The following is a 26,772-nucleotide window of genomic DNA, read 5'->3' on the forward strand; positions in this document are numbered from 1 at the left end:
TAAACTAGAAGTCTATATAATATGGTCATAAACTCATAATGGTTATAGTAGCATAAAATGTATTCAGGCGCAGTCGAACATCACTAGAGAGAGGGGGAGCAAACGGAAATAACTATACGCGCTTCCGTTTTCAAATTAAGGTTCAGTTTTGCCAACTGCTTAGAATTAAATGTATTTTCGACATTGTTTCACATTGAAAAGAGCGATTTTTAGCTTTTTGGAGCTAAGTCACCGTAACACCAGCTATTTAATAAACGTTTCATGACTACATTTGGTTTCAACCGCATCTTGGACAATAAGCAAAATATGATATCCATATAAAAGTAATAGGTCGAATTTCCTTTTGATCTGTGTTCTTTATACTTGAACGTTGTTCATTTGTTTGCCCTTTGTTCTTGTTTTTAGTAAACTTGCTGTATCTTTATTGTCTGCTGTGAACTGGAAACACAATTTCCCGAAGGATATCTCCAGAGGGATTAAAAAAAAGTAAATCTATTTTATTTGAACAGTTTGCAATAAACTGACTATATTTATGTGGGTCAAAGTGTAAAATGTAGAAATGTTTCGTACAGCTAATAATTGTTTTATGTTTTTTTTTTTTACAGTTTATTTATCATTCATAGTTAAATTCATAATATTGTTAAAATTATATTTTAAATTACTTATATGGACTACATTTACATAAAATCATATTATAATCATATAAAACAAATTGTTTAAAGTGACAGTGAATGGTTGACCATTGAAGGAGTCCTGCGGTAAATATATATACTTCAGAGGAAACAAATGATTGAAGAAACACAATAACTCACAAGTCTGGAGGAGGTAAGCTTCAGGTTTATGTATCATGTACTGATGAATGCCACAAGAATATAATGGAAGCTCTTTTGCCAAACAAAGCTCACACGTCTGGTCTAACATGAATTGTTTTCCCCTAATTCCCGAAAGTATCAAGATCAAAATAGGTATATGTTATGAATTTAGTGATTTAAATCTTATTTTAATTATGTTGCTGCTTCTGAAAAGATGAACCATGACGTCATCCACACTGAGCACAAGTCTTCATTCCTGTGCAGCTTAGTCCATATAAAAGTCCTAAAAAAAATGTAAGATGTTTTCCCCGCTAGTTTATAAGAATTCAGATTTGGGCGTATCCCTCCCTGCAGGTGCTGAAGAAAAAGAAGCAGAGGAAGACTCAGATTAAAGTGCTAAAGTAGATTGCTGTTGTGGTTGCCATGGCAATGCTAGTATCTAGTCGATACAGTCCATGATGTGGATCTGGAGGGAGTCCAGGTCCGGCAGGAGCTCGTTGCACTTGGGACACAAGTGTTCAGGAATGTCCACCGGCCATTCGGCACCTGAGGGAGCGACATGGATGACATTGAAACACATGTTGTCTGTGGAGCGCCTGGATCGAGGTGGTGCTGTGTCGTACCTCTGCCCACAAGAGTGCCCCCTGCTGGATTTCCCCCAACATGCCTCATCTGCATCTCACCAAGAGACCGCCTGCAGGAGAGGAAAAAAAACAAACCAACAATTCAATCGATGTCACTGATTAAACATGTTAAAATTACAAATGTTAGATGTTCTTCCAAACATCCTGAGCAAGCTTCATCTTGAAGTCCAGCCACATCTATTCAGAATATTTCCTGCAGAATGCAAAAGTTTTCCTGGTAAAAAAAACACACCGGCCGATCGACTCCTTCTCCTCTTGTAGCTGCGAGTTCTGCTTCTTGAGGTACTCCAGCTGAGCAGCCATTCGCTCTTTCTCCTCATGGATCTTTGTTCTGGCTTCACGTTCTGCGTAAAAGTCAGAGGAGTAGACCTCCGCCTGCACAGAGACGATGATGCGTCATCTTTACGTGGTAAACACGCCAGAGAGTGTGAATCAAACCTGAGTCTGGTACACCGAGATGGTCTCCAGGTCCTCCTCCTTCTTGAAGATCTCCTGCTTTAATTTGTCAATGTGCTCTTGTTTAACAGCAAGTGCCTTTTCTGCCTCAGTCAGTTGCCCCTACAGCACCACAAGAGGGAGTCACACTCGCAGCCACAAAGATTCTGATTACTTCAAGTTACCTCTCGCTTCTTGTTCTCCTCGTTCAGCTCGCTGTAGTCTTCAAATAGTTTGGTGTAGGCATTTTTCAGCTGCGCCAAGTTGTTCCTGCATTGAAGATCGAAACTCTTAGGCGTAAAAAAAAAACATGTGTCGTTGTGATATATATATCTATATATATCTATATACATTTTCTTTTTGTGTGGATTTATTCCGCGTGCCGAGTGCAACATCGACTCCCTCCTTCAGTGGTAGTAATCCACCATCCCGCATCTAGTCCACTGTGGTTAAGATAAAGTGCACTTCTTTCTTATTCGTTCCACTCCTTCAGTCCACACGCTTCTACTTTCAAACTACTATTATTGAAGCTAATTTATATAAAATGTATTATAAATGTATTTACATGTATGTGTTGCCATCTAAGCCCACTCCATTCCCTTGTTTATTTATTTCTCTCTATAACCCCCCCCCCCAATTCATTTATCGTTTATTTAATTAATATACATTTTTATTTGAATGCATGTTTAGTTGCTGTATGTGTAATATATTGAAGTTAATTTATAGCTTCATGTTGTCTTTAATTCAAAGTGCATGTTGCCATAGCTTCCTATTGAAAAGGTTATGCTAGCTTGTTAGGTTGAAAGATGAACATTTAGAATTTACAACAACAGTAATAATAATAATAATAATAATGTGTGTGTAATGTTTAAACTTCTGATTGTGAAGTTCAGCTACTTTATCGGAGTGTTAAACAGCGTGACCTCTGACCTCTCCTCCCCAGCCTTCCTCTGCTCGATCAGACTCTGCGCCTGCATGCTGTCCACCTGCAGCTTCAGCCGCTCGTTCTCCTGCTGGACCGCCTGCTTCTGCATCAGCTGGGCCTTCAGGGTCGCCACGTCCTGCTCCACCTCCTTGTACCTTCACCCAGAGGACAGTTGTTTTTTTAAAAACGTTAAAAAGTACGTCACAAATCTTCCTCCACCGACTTGTCCTGCAGGTTCTTTTTCATGCCCTCCGCCTTGTCGAGCTTGCTCTGAGCCTGCTGCAGCTCCTCGAACAGAGACCTCATCTGACCCTTCAGGGTCTGCACCTCAGAATTTGCCTGTAACAGAAACACGCAACATTTTTTATCACTGGCTTCGTTAACACTATTAATCTGTGAACGGTCTTCTCGGTAAACAGACCTTTGCTCGTCAATCAGCAGCAACGTTTACAGCTTGTTTTTTTCTAACGCATCAACCGTCACTTCAATTAATTTCCCATAATTACTCCAGGTTATTGACACGCAGATATATTCCCACTTGGATTTCTGTCACATAATACTGGTCAGAAGTTGAGGAAAACAGTCCACCTCTTTTTTAAATTCTATTTTATTTTTATTTTATTTTTTTTCTATTCTATTCTACTCTCACACGTCCTGCTTAAAGGAAACACAAATACATTTTTAAATATATATTTCTGGTGACAACACATGTGTTTTTACTGATTCAACAGTAAGCTTCAGGGTTGCCAGGTATGACGAAGACTGTAGGAATCTCTGGAATGTGACTAACGTCACTCATGGTGATAAGAAAACTCCTATTCTGGAGGAACAGATTCAAGTTCAGGTCAGTTTATGTGGTTTTCGGAGACAAGGACATTGTAAATGGGCTTGTTGGCAGAGGTATTGTCCATCTTATTAAAAGCTGCATTAACGTTCTGTCAATCTGTGGGAATCTAAAAGCACAAACCTCTTCCTGTTTGACTTCAGTAGTCAAGCTGGTCTGCGTTGATTCCACAACTTTATTCTTCTTTTCCTCCTCCAGAGCTGCAAGTCTGTTGAACAACACGGATCAATATCATTGAAAGAAAGTTTTTTTTCTACTTTTCTCCCTACGTCGCGACAGAAGCTCTCAGCTCGGCTTCGAGCCTCTCGGCTCTTTTTGTCTCGTTCCTCAGAGACTGCAGCAGCTGGCTGACAGTCACTTCCTCGTTTTCCATCCGAGACGTCGTCACGCTCGACCAGTCCGATCGCATTCTGTGCACGGATTCACACGTGTTGCTCATCTCACCGGAGCTGCCGTCCTGCAGGGTGACCAGAGACAATGGTTCCAAGAACGCTCTCACTTGTTTGTGATGTTTTTAATGTTGAGACGTTCGTCTTACGACTTCCTTTTACGATGAGCTCTGGCTCATTGTCGCTCACCGTCACTTTGATGATCTCGATAAAGTCGTCCTGAGGTTCATGTTCGGCTTTCAGCTGCAGCTCCGAGTTCATGGCCACCAGGTCGTTCTTCTCCGCTTGTAGTCGAGCAACCACAATCTTCAAGGCCTCGAGCTCCTGAGTCCATGCGGAAGATGGCTTCTGCAGGAGAATACACAAGACGATCACATTTTCACATTGAATTGACTTTTACAATAGTCTTACTGGTCGGTTTGCCCTTGGTCCGGCGACTGGTTCCGACTTCTCCAGCTTCTCCTTCATCGTCTTGTTGTCTGAGGTCAGTGTCTCGATGCAAACACGGGCCTCCTCCAATCTTGTCTCCAGGAACTTGCGCTCCTCCAGCTGCTTGTTTCGCCAAGTAGATAAATCCTCAAAACGTTCCTTCATGGTCTTATTAGAGTCACGTAATTTATCTGGGAGACACAGAAGAGGGTTTTCATATCAAATCCACTTGATGGACTTTGTTGTTGCTGATGTCTTACTCTTCAAGTCTTGGTTCTCCCGGATGAGGTCGTTCATCTGCTGCAGGGTCTCCTCCATGTTGCCGGTTTGAGTCGGGGAGCGAATAACGTCACCGTTCATCATTGGGGCTTCAGAAGACATGATGCTGCAAAGAAGCCAGAAATCCCATCAAACTATTCATAAACATTAAGATGTTTATCTTCTCATCACTCACACCCCCTCGCCCCACATGAGTTGTACAATGGTATAATGGTACTGATCATAAAAGTACATTGAACATATTGTTTGTAATTCATTTCTATAATTGTATTTCCCATGTTTTTTTGGGGTTTTTTTTTTAACCAATTTTATATTATTATTATATTGTATTGTTTGATGCCAGCAGTGTTGAGCCGCTGAACTGAAATGACTACTCCATATCGAATCTCTTTATTGTCAACAACTACAATATTGTTTGATAGAGGGCGCTGGGGAGTCGCGCTCCCACCGATTACATCTTTATCTTTTTAGATAGAAAGATAGATTGATAAATTGACTTTATTAATCCCTCTGGAGATTCGGGAAATTGAGTTTCCAGTTCACAGCAGACATCATAAAAAACAAGAACAGAGTTCAAACAAAAGAACAAAGCGCAAGGGATGATAAATTTAAAGTATAAAGAACATAGATCAAAAGGGAAATAACGCAAAGAAAAGGATACAAATTAAAAAGGATACAATCATCAGTCATGTCACCAGAGTCCAGCTTCATGCCAACCACAGAGCCAGCCCTTCTGATCAACCTTTTAGATTTTATTTATTATCATTTATTATTTATAATAAATATCAACAGTGAGGATTTTATATGATTGTAGAATCATTCACACTGATAAACTAAATAAGCATTGATCCATGTTCTTATTATAATCTTGGGTCATATCAAGTCTATCTGGGGTCACTTTTTGAAGAGCCCATCAGTGATGTCATGTTTCTTTTGCAATACCTAAAGATGAACACATACTTTTTTACAGGCTCATTTAGCTCACTTGGTAATGTGCATCATTTTGGAACTTGTTGTAGGGATGCGCTGATACAATCTCTGTTCTTGACATTTTAATTTTACAAGCCTTTTTTAAAAATATTAAAAAAATTATTTGCATGTGTGGTAGTGGGTAGAAAGTATCTGTGGTGTGTTGTGCACAGGACAGGTTTTTAGTAGTTTCCTTTAGTTTTTAAATAATTTAGTTTATGATGTTAAAGTACACGTGTTTCAATTTGTATCTGAGCAAGGAGCATCATAAATTCATCATTAGCTGTCAAAGTGTTGGTTTCCACATTAATATAAATATTGTCTAAGATTATTATAAGACTCATTTCGAGTCTTTCAATTGTATAGACAAGGAAAAGTACGGTATCTTTCACGAGCTACCCCTGGTTGGGATAGTGCTGTACAATTAAATTAAATTTTACATTATAAAAAACGTTTTAAATATAGTGTATACATTATATGGAAGAGTAGAGATAAATTCATCTGCTCTGAGAAATACATCATTCATAATAGAAAAATCCAAGGCTAGGAACGTATGCTTTTTTGTCATTTATTTGACATAAATCAGGTTTATTACATGACCTGTACTAGATGAAAGTAAAAAAACCCAGAAACGACCTGTCAGTCGACTCTTGGACCCAGAGTTTTATCACGTGATTTATCAGAAATGAGAAGATCGGGTATATGAAGTTTAAACAAATCTGCGTAGCATAAGAATGGCTGGGATCTGTTTTTCCTTTCTCCACTATAGTCTTACTTCAACTGTAAAGTGTCTTGAGATAACTCTGTTACGATAAGACACTTTAAATATAATTGAATTGAATTGAACAATAGTATGGGTTTTATTTGCCTCACACCTGTGAGATAAACTGTTTTATTCAGCATTTATATGACATTCCATGTTGAGAAGACCTTATTTCAACGTCAATTATGTTTGAGTTTTCTTCTTTTTTTTTTGAACATACGTCATTTTAGTTTCACTTTCTCGAAACGGGCCTGTCCGCTCCGAGACTTGTGAGGAAGTTCACAATAACAACAAACGACAGGTCCTCGGACCAACTGCGTCACAACACGATCGAGACCAAATGTTTCACTGACCTGCTCAACAAAAACGGAGTATTAAGAGACGACGAGTTTTCTTCTGAATCACATGAAAACGCTCAACATTAGAACCTCTGTCAGTCCACCTTGCGTGCTCCTTCTGGTTTGCTTCGACAGTCGAGATCCAGAGGTGTTTCCGTGTTGTTATTTCAGAATAAAATACATTTGGTATTATACCGTGCGGAAAAAGTTAAAATAGAACATCGAATATATGTCTTCTTTAAAATACTGTATTATGATAATTTCATTATTTAAGAAAACGTCAAAAACTTCAGTCGTAAGTGGGTTTATTCTGTCAATCGTTTTATTTAATTTTGTAAAAAAAAATACTCATCTCGTTTCCTGTTTACGTTCGGTTATAATCTTTCCGTGCCTAGAGGTGACGTCAACAACTACACGATCTGTAAAGCAAGTGTTACGCGAATGGGCTACTACCTGGCTACAGTCAGTCCCATCCACATGATCTATAGCTGCGGGGAAATATTGGTCCTTGCCCATAGCGGGAATTCCCTGACACTCGCCTTATCATGATAGACACAAGTCGGGGAATTTCCAGAATAAACATATCGGAAATTGGTACACTTAATATAATCGATTTTTATATGTAAATACACATGTGAAATTAGATTTCGATTGTTTTTTTTTGTTTTTTTTTAGAATTGTCGTTATCTATGGCCACTAGGGAGCAGTGTTGTTTAGCCAAAACCGTTTTTTTGGGTAACTTGAGGCTTCAGTTCCATCAACATAATGTATGTTTTGGATCAAAAATACCTACACAAATGGCAACTCAAGTGGAGGCTGAATGTGCGACTATTTGCAGTTGGTCAAGCCCTGTGAAGCATTTCAACATAGCTCGTGTAAATATAAGAGCTTCACTAGGAGGGTCAGCAATGTCAAGTCTGCCTTTGCTGTTACATCGGCTTTGATCTTATTTATTGTTTCCCGTTTCGTTCTCAGTATCAACTTCAGTCTTTAAAGTCGTTCAACGAATCTTTTCAGGACTTAAGAGGAATATAAAATGAAAGTAAGTAAGTAAATAATTTTTATTTATATAGCGCTTTTCCAGACCAGGGTCACAAAGCGCTTAAACAATCAAAACAATATTCAATAAAGTATATACTTAAAAGATCAAGATTCTTTCTATCAATACACAGTATCTATTACAATCCATATCAGTGAACATTTTATATATATATATATATCGTTTTAAAACTCGTGTTTGACCTGTTTAGATATTTTTTAGTACTTGGAGCGTTTTCCTATCTGGTTTGGGAACATCTCATGCTCCTTCAATTGTAATGAGTTTAAGTAGCTAGTAATTCCCGACGAATCTCCACAAAGTAATAGCATTATTTAAGCAAAACACATCATTTCATGATAATAACATGTAACTATAGTAATAAAAAAAATTGAATAGTAAAGTAAAAAAAAACATACAGAATAATGAATTGTGTTCGAACATAACATGCCTCTAAAAGAAAAGTTCACCTATTTTCTATCATTAGTTTACTGATATGTCGTCCAGCCCCGCGTGTACGTCACCAGGAGTGTAACCATGAACGCATCACTGCCAGTGGAGTCAGTGGAGGCTGAGGCAGTGAATGCTGCAACAGGTTGGAGAAGTTTCTGCAAAGTTTTAAAAGTACTTGTTAAATCACTTTTTTTTTTTGCAGCTTACATTTGAATGCGACAGTTCTTAATATTCAATAGTTATTTTTAAATTAAAAAACGTTTGGAGTATTTGGGATGGTATCCACGGTCCTTGTCTTTCTCGCGGCGCTCGTTGCGTTCACGGACAGCTGCCAGCTCCCCTCCGAGTGGCGGCCCCTGAGCGAGGGCTGCCGGGCGGAGCTGGCGGAGATCATCGTCTACGCCCGGGTCCTCGCCATCCACCGGGAGCCGCTGGGTGCCGGGGCCGGGAGCCTGTACAACTCGCTGCCCTTCGGCTTCAGCTACGGCTACGAGGGAGCGGAGGAAGGACTTCTGTACTCGGCGGAGGTGGAGATGCTCTGCGACCAGGCCTGGGGGAGCATGCTGGAGGTCCCGGCCGCCTCCAGGCTCAACCTGACCGGGATGGGTTACCTGTCCTGCCAGTCCCACACCGTCATGGAGAACTATTCCTACTTCTTCTTCCTCAGGTCAGAACGCATCTCTGTAGCCAACTGTGTCACTACGCTTGAGTGAGATGAAGACAAACTTTTGTGTTACTGTCATTTTTATTCTAAATAAAACGTCATTATTTGACCACTTTACCCTCAAAATGACAAGCAAATACTTTTACCCACTGGCTAAAACAGGATTATGGATATTGTAGGTACCATAATTCAGTATTAAATGCATAAATAAACACGAAAAAACAAAGGTAAATATTATATATTTAATTCTACTGGTTTATTTTTATTTACATTTATCACAACACTGTGGCATTTTACTAATTAAAATCAAATGTGTTTATTAATTGTTGCACCTCTTGTTTTCTACATCTTGTTTGTGATGTCAGATAACAAAACAGTGTCTTTGTAATAGCCAGAACTTGTCTTTTGGAGTGGTATCTTAAACTTTTAGGACACAGCCAGGGCGGCAAAGTCTTCTGTATAGTGGTCCATACAGGCTGTCAAAACTACTTTTTGCAGATGCTGTGATGCTGTTGGCTCAGGTCAGAGCCTTCAGTCCTCACAAGATAGATTCACTGCTCCTCTAAATCCAAGTTCAAGCATCTTGGGGTTTTTCTCACTTGTAAGGGAAAGATAGAGCACAAGATCAAGTGGAAGATCTTTGGATTGTCTTAGGTCATTGGGGTCACTTCGGGGAATCATTCAAAACATTCCACAGCACACCTTCAAGATATATTAACACAAGTCATATTGCAACTTAGTTGCTCCCAACCATGAACTTGAGATCAAGTTTCAGTGTTACAAACTGGTAAAGGCTGTTTAATGGATTCTTACCTGATCGAATCTTGGCACACCAAATAGATAAAAGTACCGTAGAACGCATCCACTCAGGCTAGAAGACACAGATTATGTTGCCACTGTCGTGAAAAAATAGACAGATTTGTAAATGTGCTTATCGACAGGATGGACGAGAACTACAACATCCTCCCGCATAGCGTCAACTTCCAGGACGCCGTCTTCCCCGACACACCGGAGAACAGACGCACCTTCTCCAGCCTCTTCCAGTTCTCCAACTGTTCACAGGGCAGTCAGCCCTTCCACACCTTCAGCCCAGAGTGGGACACACAGGAGGACAACAGGGTAGGGCTGTCGTCTGTTTACACACCCATTTTAACAGCCAAGCTCAGACTCTTTATAAATATAAACATGATTGTTTCATTTGAAAGCCCCTCCATTAAATAACCAACAATCTACTTAAATGTCAACTAATATCACATTCTTTCTTCACAAGCATTAACCTGATGGATGAAAATATGTATATATGGATTGATACATTGATATATGGATGGATTATAAATCGATATGTGGATTGATGGATGGTTATAAGGATGGATAGATGGATGTAAGGTTGGATTGATAAAAAATGGTTATATCAATTGATGGATGGGTTGGATACCATATACTGTATTTGAATGGATGGATGGATAGATTAATGTTGGATAAAAAAATGTATTCGTCCATGTATTTGGATGGATGGATGATCAGCTGATATGTGAATCGATAAAAGGAATGATGGATAAATGTATGAATGGGACACACAAGATAATATCTCTCAACTTCAAGGTCTAATGGATGGATCGACGGATGGATAGCTGGATGAGTGATGGATTGATTAATTAATATGGAGATATATGGATGGATAAATACGAAGATAGAGGGTTATGCAGATAAATATAAGGATGCATAGATGGATGACGATATGGACGGGTGTGTGGTTGAATGGATGATAAGTAGATATGTAGATAGATGTAAGAATGGATAGATGAAGGAAAATATAAATGGATGGATTGGTACATGTCTGGAGATGAAGATGGATGATTATTACGATATTTTCACAGAAATATGAATGGATGAATAATTGAACAGTATATATGGGATATGGATTGATATATTTATTTACTATATATAAATGGATCAAAGGATAACTTGATAGACAGAAAGATCTATTTGCACCTCACAGGCTTATGGATGGATGGATAGCTGGATGGGTGATGGATGGATTTATGATAGATGGTTATGCAGATAAATATGGAGGATGGATAGATGGATCAAAATATTGACGGATGGATACATGGTTGGATGGATGGATAGATGGATCAAAATATTGATGGATGGATACATGGTTGGATGGATGGATAGATGGATCAAAATATTGATGGATGGATACATGGTTGGATGGATGGATAGATGGATCAAAATATTGACGGATGGATACATGGTTGGATGGATGGATCAAAATATGGACTGATGGATACATGGTTGGATGGATGGATAGATGGTTGGATGGATGGATAGATGGATCAAAATATGGACAGATGGATACATGGTTGGAAGGATGGATAGATGGTTGGACGGATGGATACATGGATGGATAGATGGATCAAAATATGGACTGATGGATACATGGTTGGATGGATCAATAGATGGTTGGATGGATGGATAGATGGATCAAAATATTGACGGATGGATAGATGGTTGGATGGATGGATAGATGGATCAAAATATGGACAGATGGATACATGGTTGGAAGGATGGATAGATGGATCAAAATATGGACTGATGTATAGATGGTTGGATGGATGGATCAAAATATGGACAGATGGATACATGGTTGGAAGGATGGATAGATGGATCAAAATATGGACTGATGTATAGATGGTTGGATGGATGGATCAAAATATGGACAGATGGATACATGGTTGGACGGATAGATACATGGATGGATACATGGATCAAAATATGGACTGATGGATACATGGTTGGATGGATGGATACATGGATCAAAATATGGACTGATGGATACATGGTTGGATGGATGGATAGATGGATCAAAATATGGATGGATGGATACATGGTTGGATGGATGGATAGATGGATCAAAATATGGACAGATGGATACATGGTTGGACGGATAGATACATGGATGGATACATGGATCAAAATATGGACTGATGGATACATGGTTGGATGGATGGATACATGGATCAAAATATGGACTGATGGATACATGGTTGGATGGATGGATAGATGGATCAAAATATGGACAGATGGATACATGGTTGGACGGATAGATACATGGATGGATACATGGATCAAAATATGGACTGATGGATACATGGTTGGATGGATGGATACATGGATCAAAATATGGACTGATGGATACATGGTTGGATGGATGGATAGATGGATCAAAATATGGACGGATGGATACATGGTTGGATGGATGGATAGATGGATCAAAATATGGACGGATGGATACATGGCTGGATAGAAGGATCAAAATATGGACGGATGGATACATGGTTGGATGGATGGATAGATGGATCAAAATATGGACGGATGGATACATGGCTGGATAGAAGGATCAAAATATGGACGGATGGATACATGGTTGGACGGATGGATACAGAAATGATCAGAAAAATCTATTGTCTTCTGGTATTTGATGTAATAAAACGCTGCTGCGTCGCGTTGCTATGAAGATCAGAGATCAAGTGACAGTAACACTCTTCACCATCATTGAAGGTGTTCAGATTGACTAGTGCGTGTGCATGTATGTGTGTAGAAAGTTGTAGCAGGAGGATGACTGGAGCAGCATGAGCGAGATAAGAAGGTCACACTTTAGACAAGACACAGCAGGAGAGCGAGGAGACTCTTCCTTTAATCTACAGGCAGGAGGAATGTAAATGAAACACTGAACGCAGCTTCAAGACACCTCGGACAAACAAATTATTGACTTGAAGTCGGGCTCAAATCTGTCTTAAATAATACATTACGAGACACAGAAAAGAAAGAAAAACTAAATAAAAAATAACCTTCACCAATAAATATACATTACATACGTTTTGGAATAAGTGCTTTGGTTCTTCAGTCTTTGTGGTTTATGGTTAACTAACGTAAGAAAGTAAGTAAGTGATTTTTATTTGTATAGCGCTTTTCCAGACCAGGGTCACAAAGCGCTTAAACAATCAAAACAATATTCAATAAAATATATACTTTAAAGGTCAAGATAAAACTGATAACACAACAGGAGTTCCAGAAAATCAAGGAAAAGCCTGAACAAATAGAAACATCTTAAGATGTTTCTTAAAGGAGTCAGTAGACTCCATCAAGCGCAAATCTTTTACGTCACATTAAAGTCATTTCAGTAGTACAAGCCTGAAGGAAACAAAGACATTTTAAAATCCAAATTATTTGGGGGGTTTTTCCAACACAAAAACAACAACAGTTGACAAGAAAACAGCAACAAGCGCTCATTGACCACAATGGAAACAACTCTACTAATACTTGTCTAAGTACTAGACTTTATCAAACCTGCTAGAAATGTAAACTTACAAATATTCTACCCTTGTGTCATTAACTTTGACATCTGTGTATTGAATCAAATAAAAAAGTTTTTTCTGTGTATTTTAATTTACATGTACAATGGGATAAAAAAAAAACCCTATAACTTTAAAGCACCCATGAACTTTGTTTTGATGTCCAAATAAAAAGTGTGTTGATGTGCAGGTTTGTGTGTACGTTACTAATCTCCAGCCTTCAGATTTTTTAATCGAGAAATAGCACGAGGCCCCCGAGGTTAATAAAGTCTCCGAGTCCTTCAGTTGAAAAGATGTTCCGGGCGATAAAGACGAGTCTCTGAACTGAAAGTAATTAAAGCTTTGGCAGCGGAGTGAAGGGAAGTCTCTGCTCTGTCCTTCTGGAGGGGCGTCTGGTTCCCACGAAGGTTTTAACCACATGGCAACCCACTTCAATTTTTTAAGGCTTTTTTTTTCTTTTTTTTTTTCTTGCCGGAACTCCAGCTGAGAGGGGCAGACAAAAGGCTTGAGGAGCAGCGTTACCATGGCAACCCACTTAAGATGACAGAGACAAAGCTGAAAATGTGACTCTTGTCGTCGCTCAGTGTTCTCTTGACGACGCTGCTCCTTCGAATTCCCCAAATGCAACACCTGTTTGGCGTTCCACCTTGCCTTAGGGGTCAGAACCTCTGCGAGTCCACGCGTGCCCCGACTCCTCCACCTCTGACCCCGGAAGTCAACAAGGGCAGGAGACCTCGACATTTTTCTTGCTCATGTTTTCAGTGTGACAAGACACACACATAACCGACGTGGCATAAAAGCAGAAACCTGATGAATAACTATAGCTATTTCAGACAAATATTGTAAGTAACTAACTAAGCTTTTTAATAGATATAGATAAAGGTCAAAGGTAGTTTCACAATTCTTAACAGGCAACAAACAAGAGATGTTATATTACCACTGAAAATCTAAACTATTCACTCCCAAGCTGAAAGTTTCTACCAACAAAAATACTTTTGGGTCGTCTCTCATGTTCCTCTCAGAAGTAGGTCAATCTGCAACAGGGGTTTAAAGTTAGCGGGAAGTCAATATGGCAGATTAAAAAAACGGATAGATTTGTATCAAAATCGAGTTCAGTTCCGTTCATCTCGATGAATTTTCCCTCCCTGTACACGTCATTGTAAAAACCCGGCCTCTGATTGGTTGACATGCCATGACTTGTCACCAAAGTTAAGGAATTTCTTTGTATTTTATTGTGTGGGAGGAGCGTTGTGTTGATTTCAGTGATGGAGTCTACTGACTCCTTTAAGAAACATCTTAAGACGTTTTTATTTGTTCAGGCTTTTCCTTGATTTTCTGGAACTCCTGTTGTGTTATCAGTTTTATCTTGATCTTTAAAATATATACTTTATTGAATATTGTTTTGATTGTTTAAGCGCTTTGTGACCCTGGTCTGGAAAAGCGCTATACAAATAAAAATTACTTATTTACTTACTTACTTACATACACACCCCAGCAGAGAAGGTTACAGGAAACAAAATAGCTTAGTTCATTCTGAACAATATCATTGATCTTCAGTGCTAACTTAGCAATGTCAACTAGTGAGAATAAAGCTTATATTAGGAAGTGTTGTATGATATTAATCGCAAGAATGTTGCAACTAAGGATTTGTGTACAAAATAAATATCACTATCTCTGCTGTTAGCATGTTGTCTGTTATATGTACACAAATATAACCAACACAAAACCTTCTTATAACACAGGCAGCAAGTAAATATATTATCATCTGACGATCTATTTTGTTTTTCCTTCGTCTAACCACCAGGGTCAGAGAAGTTTCTTCTCGTAAACTTGTATTTCGTGCGTCCGTCCTCACATGCTCCCAAAACCCCTGTTTGTACAGATGATGCTTCACGGCAGGTATCGCCAGGATGTTTTGACAGGTGTTGTGCGTTTGTGTGTCTGAAGGGGAGAATTCACAGCGGGCGACGATTTATATCTCCACTGATAAAACGAACGATTGTGTCAAAGACGACACTTTCTATCAACATCCAGTTGATGTTTCATTACAAAATCATTTGCACTATAATTTAAAAGTGAAACAATAATCAGTAATTACAATCATTTATATGATGATTATACTTGTTAAAGAAAAAATACATTTCAAATATTGTTAAACAATTAGCTCAGATACCCTAAATTTCAGTTTATAATATTTTTAACCAAGTCTTTATATCATGTTTGTATGTGCACGTCCATCATTCTCTAATAATACACACATTTTACTCATAAACACACTTTAATGCACCTGATGTGTTGTTGTTATTGTTGGATTAAGTCAGTCCTAGTCATTCACTGTGGAAAGTTAGTGTCTGTAAACATTCAACTACACAACCATCCTAGTCTGCCATGGTTTTAACATATTTATGTAACAACACAATGCACACATGCAAAAATGAAGAGACACACATATAAACACACAGACAGATGCAAGTGGATAAACAAACACAAACACACTGTAGGACCAACAAATACACAACCAGAAATCCGCCCGCCTTTACAAGCACACAAACACTAGAAAAATACACACACACACACACAGAAACACACTGACCCACAGCTTGGGAATACTCGCACAGACAGATGCAAGAACGTAAACAAACACACGCAGTAATAAACACATAGAAAACACTTGCACACAGAAACAGAAACAAACAAACCATCACACAGAAATGCACAACATAGTCGCAAGCACAGACGCACACACAAGGAAATACATGCACAAAACACAAAATAACACGCACACAGAAACAACAACACTGACAAAAAACACAAAGAAATGAACCGGACCAGCAACACACAAAGAAACGCACACACACACACAAACACACACACACATGCTTGAAGTGAGGTCTGAGTCACCTACATTCCAGGCGAGCATGTGGTTCAGTTGTATCGGTTGTAAACTTTCACTCTGATTGTTTTATAACAGTCAGAAGCTGCTGACAGGGCCGGCCCTCCCACTAGGTGGACTAAGTCAAGCCCCATAAACAACCTCACAGATGGAAGGAGCCGCGTCTGATGACACTGATGAGATTAGGGATTGAATGCTTTATTTTAATCATCCTTTGGTTTGTGACAATCTCAGTACCTGCAGCTGATCTTCAGACTCTCTGTGGGAAGATAGAATCTCCGAAGTTCACTCCATCCTCAGCTGCTGCTTTTACAACCGCTTGTTTTTGTCGAGTAAACGTTCGTCCTCACTTTCTGCAGCTGCTGTGTTCGTCGGTCCAGGCCGCCCTCTTCGAGGAGGAGGACCGGGGCCGGAGGCTGCAGGAGCGCCTGGAGGTGGCGGAGAGGAGGAACCGGCAGCTGAAGGAGCGCGTCTCCAAGGTCAAGCGCTCCCTGAGGAACGCCCGCAAGGCGGCGAGGAGAGCCGAGCTGGAGGCCCAGGAGCTGAGGGCGAGGCTGAGGGCGGCGGAGCGTCGGGCGGGTCATCACCTCAACACCATCGCCCAGGAGGGGGAGTCGGCGCCCGCCATACGCCAGCAGATACGCCAGCAGCTGCAGCTGCGGTGAGACTTTTGGAAGGGAAGAGGGGAGACTGCTGGGCGGTCACCGAGAGTCCTGAATCTACACTTTCGTTTTTGTCCTTTTCGTTGCGAGCGTACGCCGCCCTCTTCTGGACATGGAAGCAGCGTGATGCTCGAAGGTCGAGGGAGTGACGCTGAATGTTAACATGAACACACTTCAATAACTGACTGAAACAAAAGAAGCAAAAGTAACAACTAGTAAAAATAGTAAACAAAGATTCTTAACCACTTGTGTTCTATACTGAAGGAAATAAAAATCAAGAAACGAGATGAGATATACGGCGGTTGGTGGGAAAGTGTATTTTTGTGAGTCGGTTGCTAATGTTGCATTTTGATAAATATCATTTTTGTTTAGAAAATACTGTTCTCGCCGTTTATTTGATCAGGTGTCGCAAAATATGATGTGAAAATTAAGACCTTGAAGGTGGTTTTAGGAATGAAACGCGATAAATAAATCAATACGTCGGTAAATAGAACGAAAGAGGTCGATTGTAAATGAGTATCAATGCTAACTGCTAACAAGGGTACTAGCTATGGCGCTACAGTTAGCTTGACTCATTTGAGGACAAATTCTTTTCATTAAGAGGGCGATACTTGGCAAAATGGGAACTAAAATTCTTGTTTGTGACATTTTTTATAGTGAAAGAAGTCATTAAAAGATAAGAAATAGCTAAAGCTAAGTAGTGTTGTCACGGAAACCCTTCGAGAAAAAGAAACACAATTTAATATTTTTTGGTAAACTTGACTTTGACATCGGACTTTGAAAGGTTTTTAAGACTTTCCTCCGGATTCAATATTGTTTTTTATCTCGAGTTTTGATCCGTACAAACCTGTCGATACACTTTTTTTTTTAACCAATAATCGGCCCGTAAGTCAAACCCATGTTGTGTTTAGTAACACAAAACGGAAACAAAGCAGAAAAAAACATAAACTCCACTGACATTTTTTTTTTATCTTGTGTATTCACAATAAGGATGTGTGTGAATCTCTGAATATTTTTGTATAAATAAAGTTTTTAATTTTGAAGAAAAAAAAACCCAGCCTGGTGTGTCTCTCTGGGTCACTGTAACAAAAACGTACAAATCCAGCATCACACACACGCGTGTTAAAGAGGGCTGAGGCCAGACACTGTATGGTTGACGATGTGTGTGTGTGTGTGTGTGTGTGTGTGTGTGTGTGTGTGTGTGTGTGTGTGTGTGTGTGTCTGGTTCATCAAGTGAATGGAATGTGTTTATGTGGGCAGCAATGTTCTGAACAGCAGGACATCACTGAAATATTCTCCTAATTCTACTACCAGAGAGGACAAAAACTCCGCAGGCAGACGAGCGGTCGTGTTATCACGAGATAACGGCAAGAAAAACAACGTTGAAAATGAAAGCGACACATCGCCGGACCGCCCTGAGGGGTCGAGGGTCTCGCGGACCTGAGCGTGGAACCTTCTACACATTTTCATGCATTAGATCGGAATAGAAGTCCTGGTGATTCAATTTTTAAAGTCCAGGTCACAGGTTCTCATAGGGCCACACTTTATTTTCGATGAGTCTCATGGGCTGCAAAATATTATTTTCTGTAGATTTTGAATATTAAAATCAGAAAAATAGAAAATATATAATACAAAATGTTTTTTTTAAATGAGTTTATAGATAAATAAATACACATGTTTAACCAAAATGAAATTCTTTATAATCATACAATAATAATAACAATCATTATTACAGTATTTAGTACGAGCTACAAACAAAAAGGCAAAAACAGTGGAAGAATATACTTTAAATTAAAAGTCACTGGAAATCATAAAAAAAGGCGAATAATGTTAGGAAGAAAAGGACATGATATGTTAAACAGATACATTTAAAAAGTGGAAAACAAAATAAAAATTGTCAAAATTCACAGTTTCACACAGATCCTCATGAGGGCACAGTCTTACCCCTGGTCCACGCTTTGCCAGGTTAGTGATACTGCAATGTAGCAAGAAGTAAGTAAGTAAGTAATTTATATTTCTAGACCAAGGTCACAAAGCGCTTAAACAATAAAAAAAAACAAAAAACTAATATATATACTAAAAAAATCAAGTTGACACCAAGAACAACACAGGAGTCCGAGAAAATCAGGGAAAAGCACAAATAAAAATGTCTTAAGATGTTTCTTGAAGGAGTCAGTAGATCATCAAACACAGAGTGAGATCGTTCCAAAGCTTAGGAGCAACAGCCTGGAAGGATTTCTCTCCTCTGGTCCTGAAGGTTGCCGGTTCACTTCCAGGTCGGGATGGAGCCAACTTGTTCTCTGTGTGGAGTTTGTATGCGTGTGGGTTTACTCCGGACACTCCGGTTTCCTCCCACAGTCCAAAAACATACAAATGTTGATTGAGAATTTGGTATGAGTGTGTGTGTGAATGGTTGTCTGTCTTTGTGTGTCCTGTGACGTTCTGTCCAGGGTGTCCCCTGCCTCTCACCCCGAAGACACGGGGATACCCCCCCGCAACCCCTATAAGGTATTTAGCAACACAGAAAATGAATGAATGAATAAAGACAAATACTATCTTGAAATACATGTATATCTGCCAAAACATCAGTAATTTATAGTTTGATGATTTGTAGTATTAAACGGTTGAGAGGACAGTAGCGTCTTTACTGGATTGAATTGAAAAACCGAGAGTTTGACCTTGAAATCATGCTAGTGCTAACACCCTTAGTCCGAGCATCAGTGCATCAATTCAGCTCAGCGCAGCACGAGTAAAGAGCCGTTGTGTTTTTAACCCTTGTTCTGTCACTGGGTCAAGGTGAACGACCTCGCTGGACTCCAGAAATACAAGCAGAGGGGGTTGTGGGGGGGGGGGGGGGTGTATGGTCGGAGACAACACAAGGGTTAAACAAATTTATTTAAAAACAGAGGAAATTCTGAGATAAAGTGAAAAAGAACAGATGAAGATCTTTTGGCGAAATTAGATGATATTTCAAATGCTAAAAATCCATTAAGTAAGTTTGAGTGAAGAAACAATATTTGTTAAAAAATACATAAAGCACAATATTGCTGATCATTTCTGTATAATTAACATTAAGCACAAACAGGCAACATTCTTGTGTTTTAGTTGTGTTGTAGTTGTGTTGTAGTTGTGTAGCGGCCTTCAGAGGAGACCCACGAAAAAAAACCCCGTCTTCCCGGGTCGCCCTCATATCCGTGTCTAATCCATAAACAAGGTCACGACTGCGGCGCTTGTTGACAGACTCGCTGTAATCCGGGCTCCTCAGAGGGGCTGATGGGAGTTGTGTAACAGCAATTAGAGCAACATTATTTCACTTTTGAGGGTTGAGTTTTTTTTCAGGTCATCGCCGCTCGCCGGGTTGAGAGCTTCTCGCTGAGAACGGAGGGAAACATCACACGTGGCCCTCCTGCTGTCTGGCTTCCAAAATGTCTGTTGGATTGACACGGAAGGTCTTGGCGCTCTTCCTCGCGGTGCCACGCTTATTTCCCCGGAGAGCGAGTGTTATCTCCGGCTTCAGACGATTTGTAATTAGTAATGTGTGGAAAGTGCTGCGTGTTGAGGAGGAGCGAGAACACTCTTCAGAGAGGAGGACGGAAATCTTTGCATTAAAAATGAGATGTGGGTTTTCGCAGCGAGATCGGAATACAAACATTAACGCGTGGAGTGTTTGATTCGGCCTCTGGGAGTGTTAATGGAGTGAGAGGGTTGAGGAGAGAGTGAATCACTTTAATGACTCACAGAGGAAAGTGAACACAGGAGCGAGAGCCTCGGAGGATCAACCGGACATTTCTTTTTTACAACTTTTACTTTGAAATGTTGCTTTGACAAATCAGAAAAGTTGCCGTGAAGTCTTGAGAGTATCATAGGAGGAAACATCATGTATGATTAAATTGAAATTTTCATTGTCCGCTGGTTTAGTTTTCCATAGAGCAGATCAATAAATAAATAAATAAATCGATTAAAAAGATCAATAAAACATTTAATGTTTGCTGTCATAGAAGCCTCTCAATTAGATTTTTAGGAATTATACTATTTGCAGAATTTACAATATTATCTTCGAAAAATATACGAAGATAAAAGTCGTTACTGTTAGCCACAAGCTAAGCTAGTAAGTATAGGATTTAGTTAAAAGTGTCCGTCACAAAAAAAACACTTAATTGTAACAGTTATAGTTAGTTACAATCTATCACGTGTTACAGGCTGGTGAGGCAAAGTTAACGACTAACTAACTTCACAAAAATATGAAATATATCAAGCTGTATTATAATCTCCTTTATTGTAAAGGTTTAAATGATGTCATCAGGCGTATGTGAAGTCTTTTAAAGAAACAGCGTCTTTGCAATAGAACACGTCGAATAGAACTGTGGCAGAAATCAATTTTTTAAAATAAATAATCTAGTTTTTACTGAAATGATAAAGATGTCTTTGGAAAAATATCATTTAAAATAAATATTTTACGGATTGTTTTATGTGGAGGAATTGTCACGGGTTCTAACACTGGAAACACTTGACACAACAGGTTTTGTTACATTAAAAAAAACTGTCAAACTCATCTTCCAACTTTAATAAAATAACTTTCAGACTCCTTCGCTCACTCCAAACGTATTTTCTCCACGTCTCACTCCCTCTCAGTGAACTCGTCTCTGCAGCTGCAAGCATTTCTGGCCCTTCATCATCAGGCTCACGCTTCAGGAAGTGAAGTGTTGGAGACGCTCCTGCTCCAGAAACGCTTGGGGAAGATTTATCAGTGATCGACCTCTTTCACGAACGTAAAGTCTGCCTTGAATTGGGGCAACATCTGTACTGTCTGTTCAACATCTGCTGGACACAAATATTCTGGAGATCCTGCTTATTGTCCGTGTGAAAAAGAAAGAAAAGAGCAAAAGCTTGTGAATTCCGTTCCAGTTTTTCTAAGAAACCCGCTCCATTTCAGGAGCTTTCCAAAGTGTATTTATTAAGTGTATTTAGGACGATTAAAAGTTTTCAAAAAAATGAATGAATGAATCAAAATTTTCCTCATTTCATTATTGAATATATGCCATTAATAATATATTAAAATATAATACACTTTCTTTGTATTTGTATTCTACATTTTATTTATTTTTATTTGTTGTGTGTGTGTCAAAATGTATGTCTTAATATCTGAAAATCAATAAAAAGATGTTTAAAAAAATTGATATATATATATATACTACATACCAATATATACTATATATCATTTCTTTCTTCTCCTACAGACACATGTTTCTAAAGATCATTATTCTTCTAAACCAAAGTGGTCTCCAAAACTTTCACTAAATTGTCCTGTTGAATGAAAGTATTTTCTATAAAATATTGAGAATTTTTACACATAATATCGTCAAGATCTTTTTTTAAACAAATAATATCTCAAAGTGAAACTATCTTTGCAGTTTGCTCTCTGAAAAATAAAACTTTAATCACAGAAAAAAGTTTTTTTCCACATGCAGAACTTAGATTTCTGATGAAAAAAGTCGCAAAAGGAAGCAGTGATCACTGAGAGTTTATTTTCGGAGAAAGAAGAACCAAACAGTCGCTCAGGCTTGACTCTGATATGTGCACATGATTGTCGAAGGCATCGGTATACAAGCCCCATCAACACAAAGTCTTCGCGCCAGTGCGAAGAAACACGAGGGCGTCGTCTGCGAAGACGTCCACAAGTATCGCGCGACGGCTCGTGGTGGTCACATGCAGAGAGTAAATACGGACTGACGTGACGGACGCTGGACGAGGACAACCACATTTGAAGACATTTGAGCGATACGCTTAGAGTTTTAGTCGCACAAAGAGTTCGGGACGCTTTGAACTGAACTGACGCCACTTGTGCTAAGCTGTTAGCCGTATGCTAGCTCTAGCGCCACAGTCAGAGGTGGACGTGATGTGAACTAAACTACAAATATATACTTTTATTCTGACACACTTACGCTACTTTATGTCTTTTTGGAGATTTAACATTTATGTTTTGGGAGATCTTTCAGGATTTCACATTTATAAACTGATTAAAACATAATAATACAAATTTAAAAAAAACACTGCTGCGCACACTTCCATCAAACAAGATATTGGTTGACTTCCTGTTTAAAGTAAAACACTGGCTAAACTTAATTAAAGCAATTAAACAAAATATGTTTGTGAAGATAGTTCAATAAGTTCCAATGTTATCACTTGATATCAAGGGAGAGAGAATTTTCCCGGAAGCGAGAGGAAACTTAGCTTTTTTATTTTTTAAAGTTTCAGAATTCAGCTTCAGCCCAACTGAATCAGTTACCGTGGCAACTAACCCCAGATTTCTCTTGGTGAAGTGCAGACACTCCCTAGAAATCTCCATCGGGAGGATCAGACTCGGATTTGTTGTATGACCAGAGTGGGACAAACATGCACCAATGGAACAAAATAAAAAAAGAGTATAATTGTCATTGATTGATACATGAATTAATGTATTGTAGAATTAGTTCAAATGAAAGATGGTTGCTGTAGAGTTTTCTGTATACTTCTACTAGCATGTTTAAGTACGACTCCACCTCTGACCAGACTGAAGCTGCTACGAAGTGAAGTCCTGGTCTCAGCTCATCGACAGGAGGTCCTTTAATAAGCTACGTTACATAAACCACAGATGAATGAACAATAACGTCCAGCTAACTCCCAGCAGTGACCAAAAAAACCCCTTTGCCGCACCGAAAAACTCTAATCTCATCGCGGACGTGTCGAGAACATGTTGTTACATCACACACACACACGGACATAAAAACAAAGGCATCTCAAAACAGGTGGGGAGGTTTAGAAGCCGTACACTCCTGTAGGTAAAAGGTTGTCCGTAACAGTGTGGGCGTCCGAGTGTCGTCACAGCTTTGGATCTCCCGGTGTAAGAATGGCAGAAGGAACGTAAGCCTGAGTTGAATAACACGAGAAACACTGACACCGTGTTGTGCAGCTTTCGCAACTAAAAGAAGGATGTTTCAGAAGAGACATTCTGTAGAGAATACAATCGTCTTCTCTCGAGCAAACATTCATAGTATCAGGACAATGGTGGTTAATATTTACAATCTATTTACAGGTCATCGCAGATTCATCCACTGGAAGAAAAAAAACAAAAAACAGCCTTGTTTGTCGTAAACACTCGAGTACATCACATTTAACACTTAAACGATGTTGGCTTTTGTGTGTTTCTAAACTTTGTTGCCCCTCTAATACTTCCTTTACGGCTTGTGTTGACAGACATCAATGACACGACATGTACAAATGCATAGCAGTCAATGAGAAGCATCAGAAGATATCAGATCATAGTTGAAGTGTCAATCAAAGTAGGGCAGGGTCAACGAGTTCCATGCTACAACCGATCCTAACGTTAGGTTTTTAAGGTGAGTGTTATCCTTCCAACTTGTTAAGAGGTCAAAACATCGAGGCGCCTCTTTGTGATAGACAAACTCATAAAACAAGCCAAAACAGACCAGGGTCACAAAGCGCTTAAACAATCGAAAACAATACCCAATAAAATAAATACTTAAAAGGTCAAGACAACACCGAGATGAACACAGGAGTCTCTGAAAATCAAGGAAAAGCCTGCACGAATAAAAACGTCTACTTACTATTACTTACTTATTGTATGCAGCCAGTGTCGGTACAAGACTTTGCAATGGTCGGAGCAGTTCGGCCACGACATCACGTCACGATATATATCTTTAATTTATGGTCAAATACGACAGAACCTCATGAACTGAACGGCAACGTCTGAAGTCACGATCAGACAATTATTATAAATCCAATATTTCACTGTTGCTTTTTCTGCTGATTGAAATATACATATACTTTATTGTAGTTTTATTTATTAGTCCACACACTTTTATAAAAACAATTATAGATTCATCTTGAAATTAGTGAGTTCAGTCAAAATGTAAATGATTTGATAAATCATTCTTTGAGATATTTATAGAAGCCAATACATTCTTTACAAACCAAATTTTAAAATTATTTTATATTTCATGACATATTAACTGAGTTTGCGTTTCCAATGTCTACAAATAAAAACATTCCTCAAACAAACCACTTTAAGAACTAGTTTTCATATTAATTTAGGTCAATAAGTGTCGATTTGAAAATGTCAGTTTGTGATATTCGTCGAATTAAAATGGTTTCCAATCATCATCATGGGTCCTTCTGTGTTCTGCACTGGCAACGTTTGTTTCTCAGGACTTGTTGTATCTTCAGTTAATTAAGATCACACACGAAAATGCAATATTCAAAGACTGTATATCCAGACACTTTTTGTATCTTGTTCCATGAATTAGGAAAAAACATCTGTTACTAGGACATGGCAGCTGATCTGAAAAAACGTACTCCCCCATTTAATGTCAAAAGTTGTACAATGTCAATGAAAATAATTGAAAAAAGATTCAAGCAAACACACAGCTGTTAAGAAGAGTTTGTGGGCAAAAATCTCACTTAACACAATGACTACAATCCTGCGTGAAACAACGACTCCAGACAAAAAAATTCAAGAGACACAAACATATTTTGCTAAACAGGGAGACGACAGGCTGGACCAGGACACAGTTCTGCTGCAGTTTTCCCTGAGCGGACCGGACTGGGAGCAGCTCGACTGCGGACACGAGATCATGGCTTCGTTTTTGAAGAGCGTTGGGATTCAAGGAAAACTCTGGGCCCTTCGTTTAAAGGGTGAATCGGTAATAAAAAGAAGTGAACCACAAACACAGTTGACACCGTTGTTTTTCTTGAAGATTCTCAGTCTTCTCTACATCTGCGACGCCGCTGCTGTGCAAAATAGATCAAGCGCTGACTCATGTTTCCACATCTGGACAGTCATATGGTACTTTTAAAGCACTTCTTAACCCACACAAACACACACACACACACAAGCTTGAAAGTACACAAAGGTGCCATGTGCGACAATGAAAAACAACACATTGTCGCTGCACACAACCATAACATTATAGCAGATCTGGGGCTGATATTATTTGTTTGATGTCATTCCTTTAAAGGGACGTCTTAACCTCTGGAATTGTGGAAGAATCTGTGGCTACTTCAGTTGAACATGTGTTGTACAGGAAAGGTCCCGAACTGCTAACCCTAACTTGACATCCGAGTTGAGTATAAGCCAAACTGTGTTTCTTCACATGCAACATGAGAGGATGGGTCTAAAACCATACAAGAAAACTCATCTTATAATGATAATAATGTTTTAAATGTCACTCATGGCACCTTTGAACTCAACATTATGTGAATCCCACGTCAAGAGTCAAGAGAGTGAAGAGTCACCGTCGGCTCCGTCAACGGAGGAAGCATTTCTCCCGGCGTCCCGATTGGAGGCGCCGTCGGACACCGTGGTGAAATATCTGGTGAAGACGAAAAAAAAAAAAGAAGAAGAAGAAGAAGAAGAAGTCCTCTGCTCTCCCTGGAGCAGGGCGAGGAACCGGCCGGGGCGGCACCAGTGAAGGAGGAGGAACGTGACGAAGACCATTCCGTCGTGGCTTTCCCTGAGACCTTCACAGCGCCGTGGCCTCCCAGCTGGTCCCCCGCGGGACTTGGCGTCACTTGGTCTCGGTGAGCACCGGCGCCGGGACCGCCGAGGGGTGCTTCAGGTCCGAGCCGGCGACGGCGGCAGAAGACGCCAGGCTGCAGGGAGTGGCTGGCGCGGCGATACCTGGTGAGGAGAGATCGTCTTTAAACGTTCTGCGTTTTCAGGAACTCTAGTATTCGAGATTCGTGACACTCACAGTCCTTGCGTGGCGCCGACACCGGGTCCAAGGGGGACGTTTTACTGGCTGCAGGGTTGTTGTTGAGGCTGGTGGCAGCCGGGACACCGGTTTGGCTCTGGACCAGCTGTTTCTGGTCGACCGGGTTCTG

At 39.6% G+C, this 26,772-nt stretch overlaps 3 protein-coding genes across 3 annotated transcripts in view; 1 reads left to right on the plus strand and 2 right to left on the minus strand.

Moving 5' to 3' along the window:
• Positions 1–817: 817 nt before the first annotated feature.
• optn (optineurin) lies at positions 818–6,993 on the minus strand. Its single transcript, XM_087786775.1, has 13 exons — positions 6,843–6,993; positions 4,739–4,863; positions 4,461–4,669; positions 4,239–4,397; positions 3,930–4,117; positions 3,784–3,868; positions 3,040–3,155; positions 2,822–2,971; positions 2,077–2,161; positions 1,895–2,014; positions 1,689–1,831; positions 1,436–1,506; positions 818–1,358 (listed from the first exon to the last, which is right to left on the minus strand). Exons 2-13 carry the CDS (start codon positions 4,857–4,859, stop codon positions 1,252–1,254), a joined length of 1,554 nt encoding a protein of 517 aa, XP_087642901.1. The 5' UTR covers positions 4,860–4,863; positions 6,843–6,993; the 3' UTR covers positions 818–1,251.
• A 1,583-nt stretch (positions 6,994–8,576) lies between these two features.
• ccdc3a (coiled-coil domain containing 3a) lies at positions 8,577–17,836 on the plus strand. Its single transcript, XM_087785773.1, has 3 exons — positions 8,577–8,983; positions 9,922–10,099; positions 16,591–17,836. Exons 1-3 carry the CDS (start codon positions 8,592–8,594, stop codon positions 16,894–16,896), a joined length of 876 nt encoding a protein of 291 aa, XP_087641899.1. The 5' UTR covers positions 8,577–8,591; the 3' UTR covers positions 16,897–17,836.
• Positions 17,837–22,401: 4,565 nt separating this feature from the next.
• camk1da (calcium/calmodulin-dependent protein kinase 1Da) overlaps positions 22,402–26,772 on the minus strand; it is a 51,255-nt gene continuing 46,884 nt past the window's right edge. Inside the window, exons 10-11 of the mRNA XM_087786776.1 lie at positions 26,643–26,772; positions 22,402–26,569 (exon numbers count right to left, since the gene is read on the minus strand). The exon at positions 26,643–26,772 is cut by the window's right edge and continues 129 nt beyond it. Of these exons, the coding sequence (XP_087642902.1) occupies positions 26,457–26,569; positions 26,643–26,772 (243 nt within the window). The 3' untranslated portion in view covers positions 22,402–26,456. The remainder of the gene's footprint in view (positions 26,570–26,642) is intronic.

The sequence above is a fragment of the Callionymus lyra genome, chromosome 3, assembly GCF_982586985.1.
Source record: "Callionymus lyra chromosome 3, fCalLyr1.hap1.1, whole genome shotgun sequence".
Lineage (NCBI taxonomy): Eukaryota > Metazoa > Chordata > Actinopteri > Syngnathiformes > Callionymidae > Callionymus > Callionymus lyra.

Excerpts from the sequence above, each read along its gene's own strand:
- optn (XM_087786775.1), bottom strand. The coding sequence starts at position 4,859 with ATGTCTTCTGAAGCCCCAATGATGAACGGTGACGTTATTCGCTCCCCG. Across the intron at positions 4,670-4,738 it reads GGAGAACCAAGACTTGAAGA|ATAAATTACGTGACTCTAAT; the intron begins GTAAGACATCAG and ends TGTGTCTCCCAG. Across the intron at positions 4,398-4,460 it reads GACCAAGGGCAAACCGACCA|AAGCCATCTTCCGCATGGAC; the intron begins GTAAGACTATTG and ends ATTCTCCTGCAG.
- ccdc3a (XM_087785773.1), top strand. The coding sequence starts at position 8,592 with ATGGTATCCACGGTCCTTGTCTTTCTCGCGGCGCTCGTTGCGTTCACG. Across the intron at positions 8,984-9,921 it reads TCCTACTTCTTCTTCCTCAG|GATGGACGAGAACTACAACA; the intron begins GTCAGAACGCAT and ends GCTTATCGACAG. Across the intron at positions 10,100-16,590 it reads ACACACAGGAGGACAACAGG|CTGCTGTGTTCGTCGGTCCA; the intron begins GTAGGGCTGTCG and ends CACTTTCTGCAG.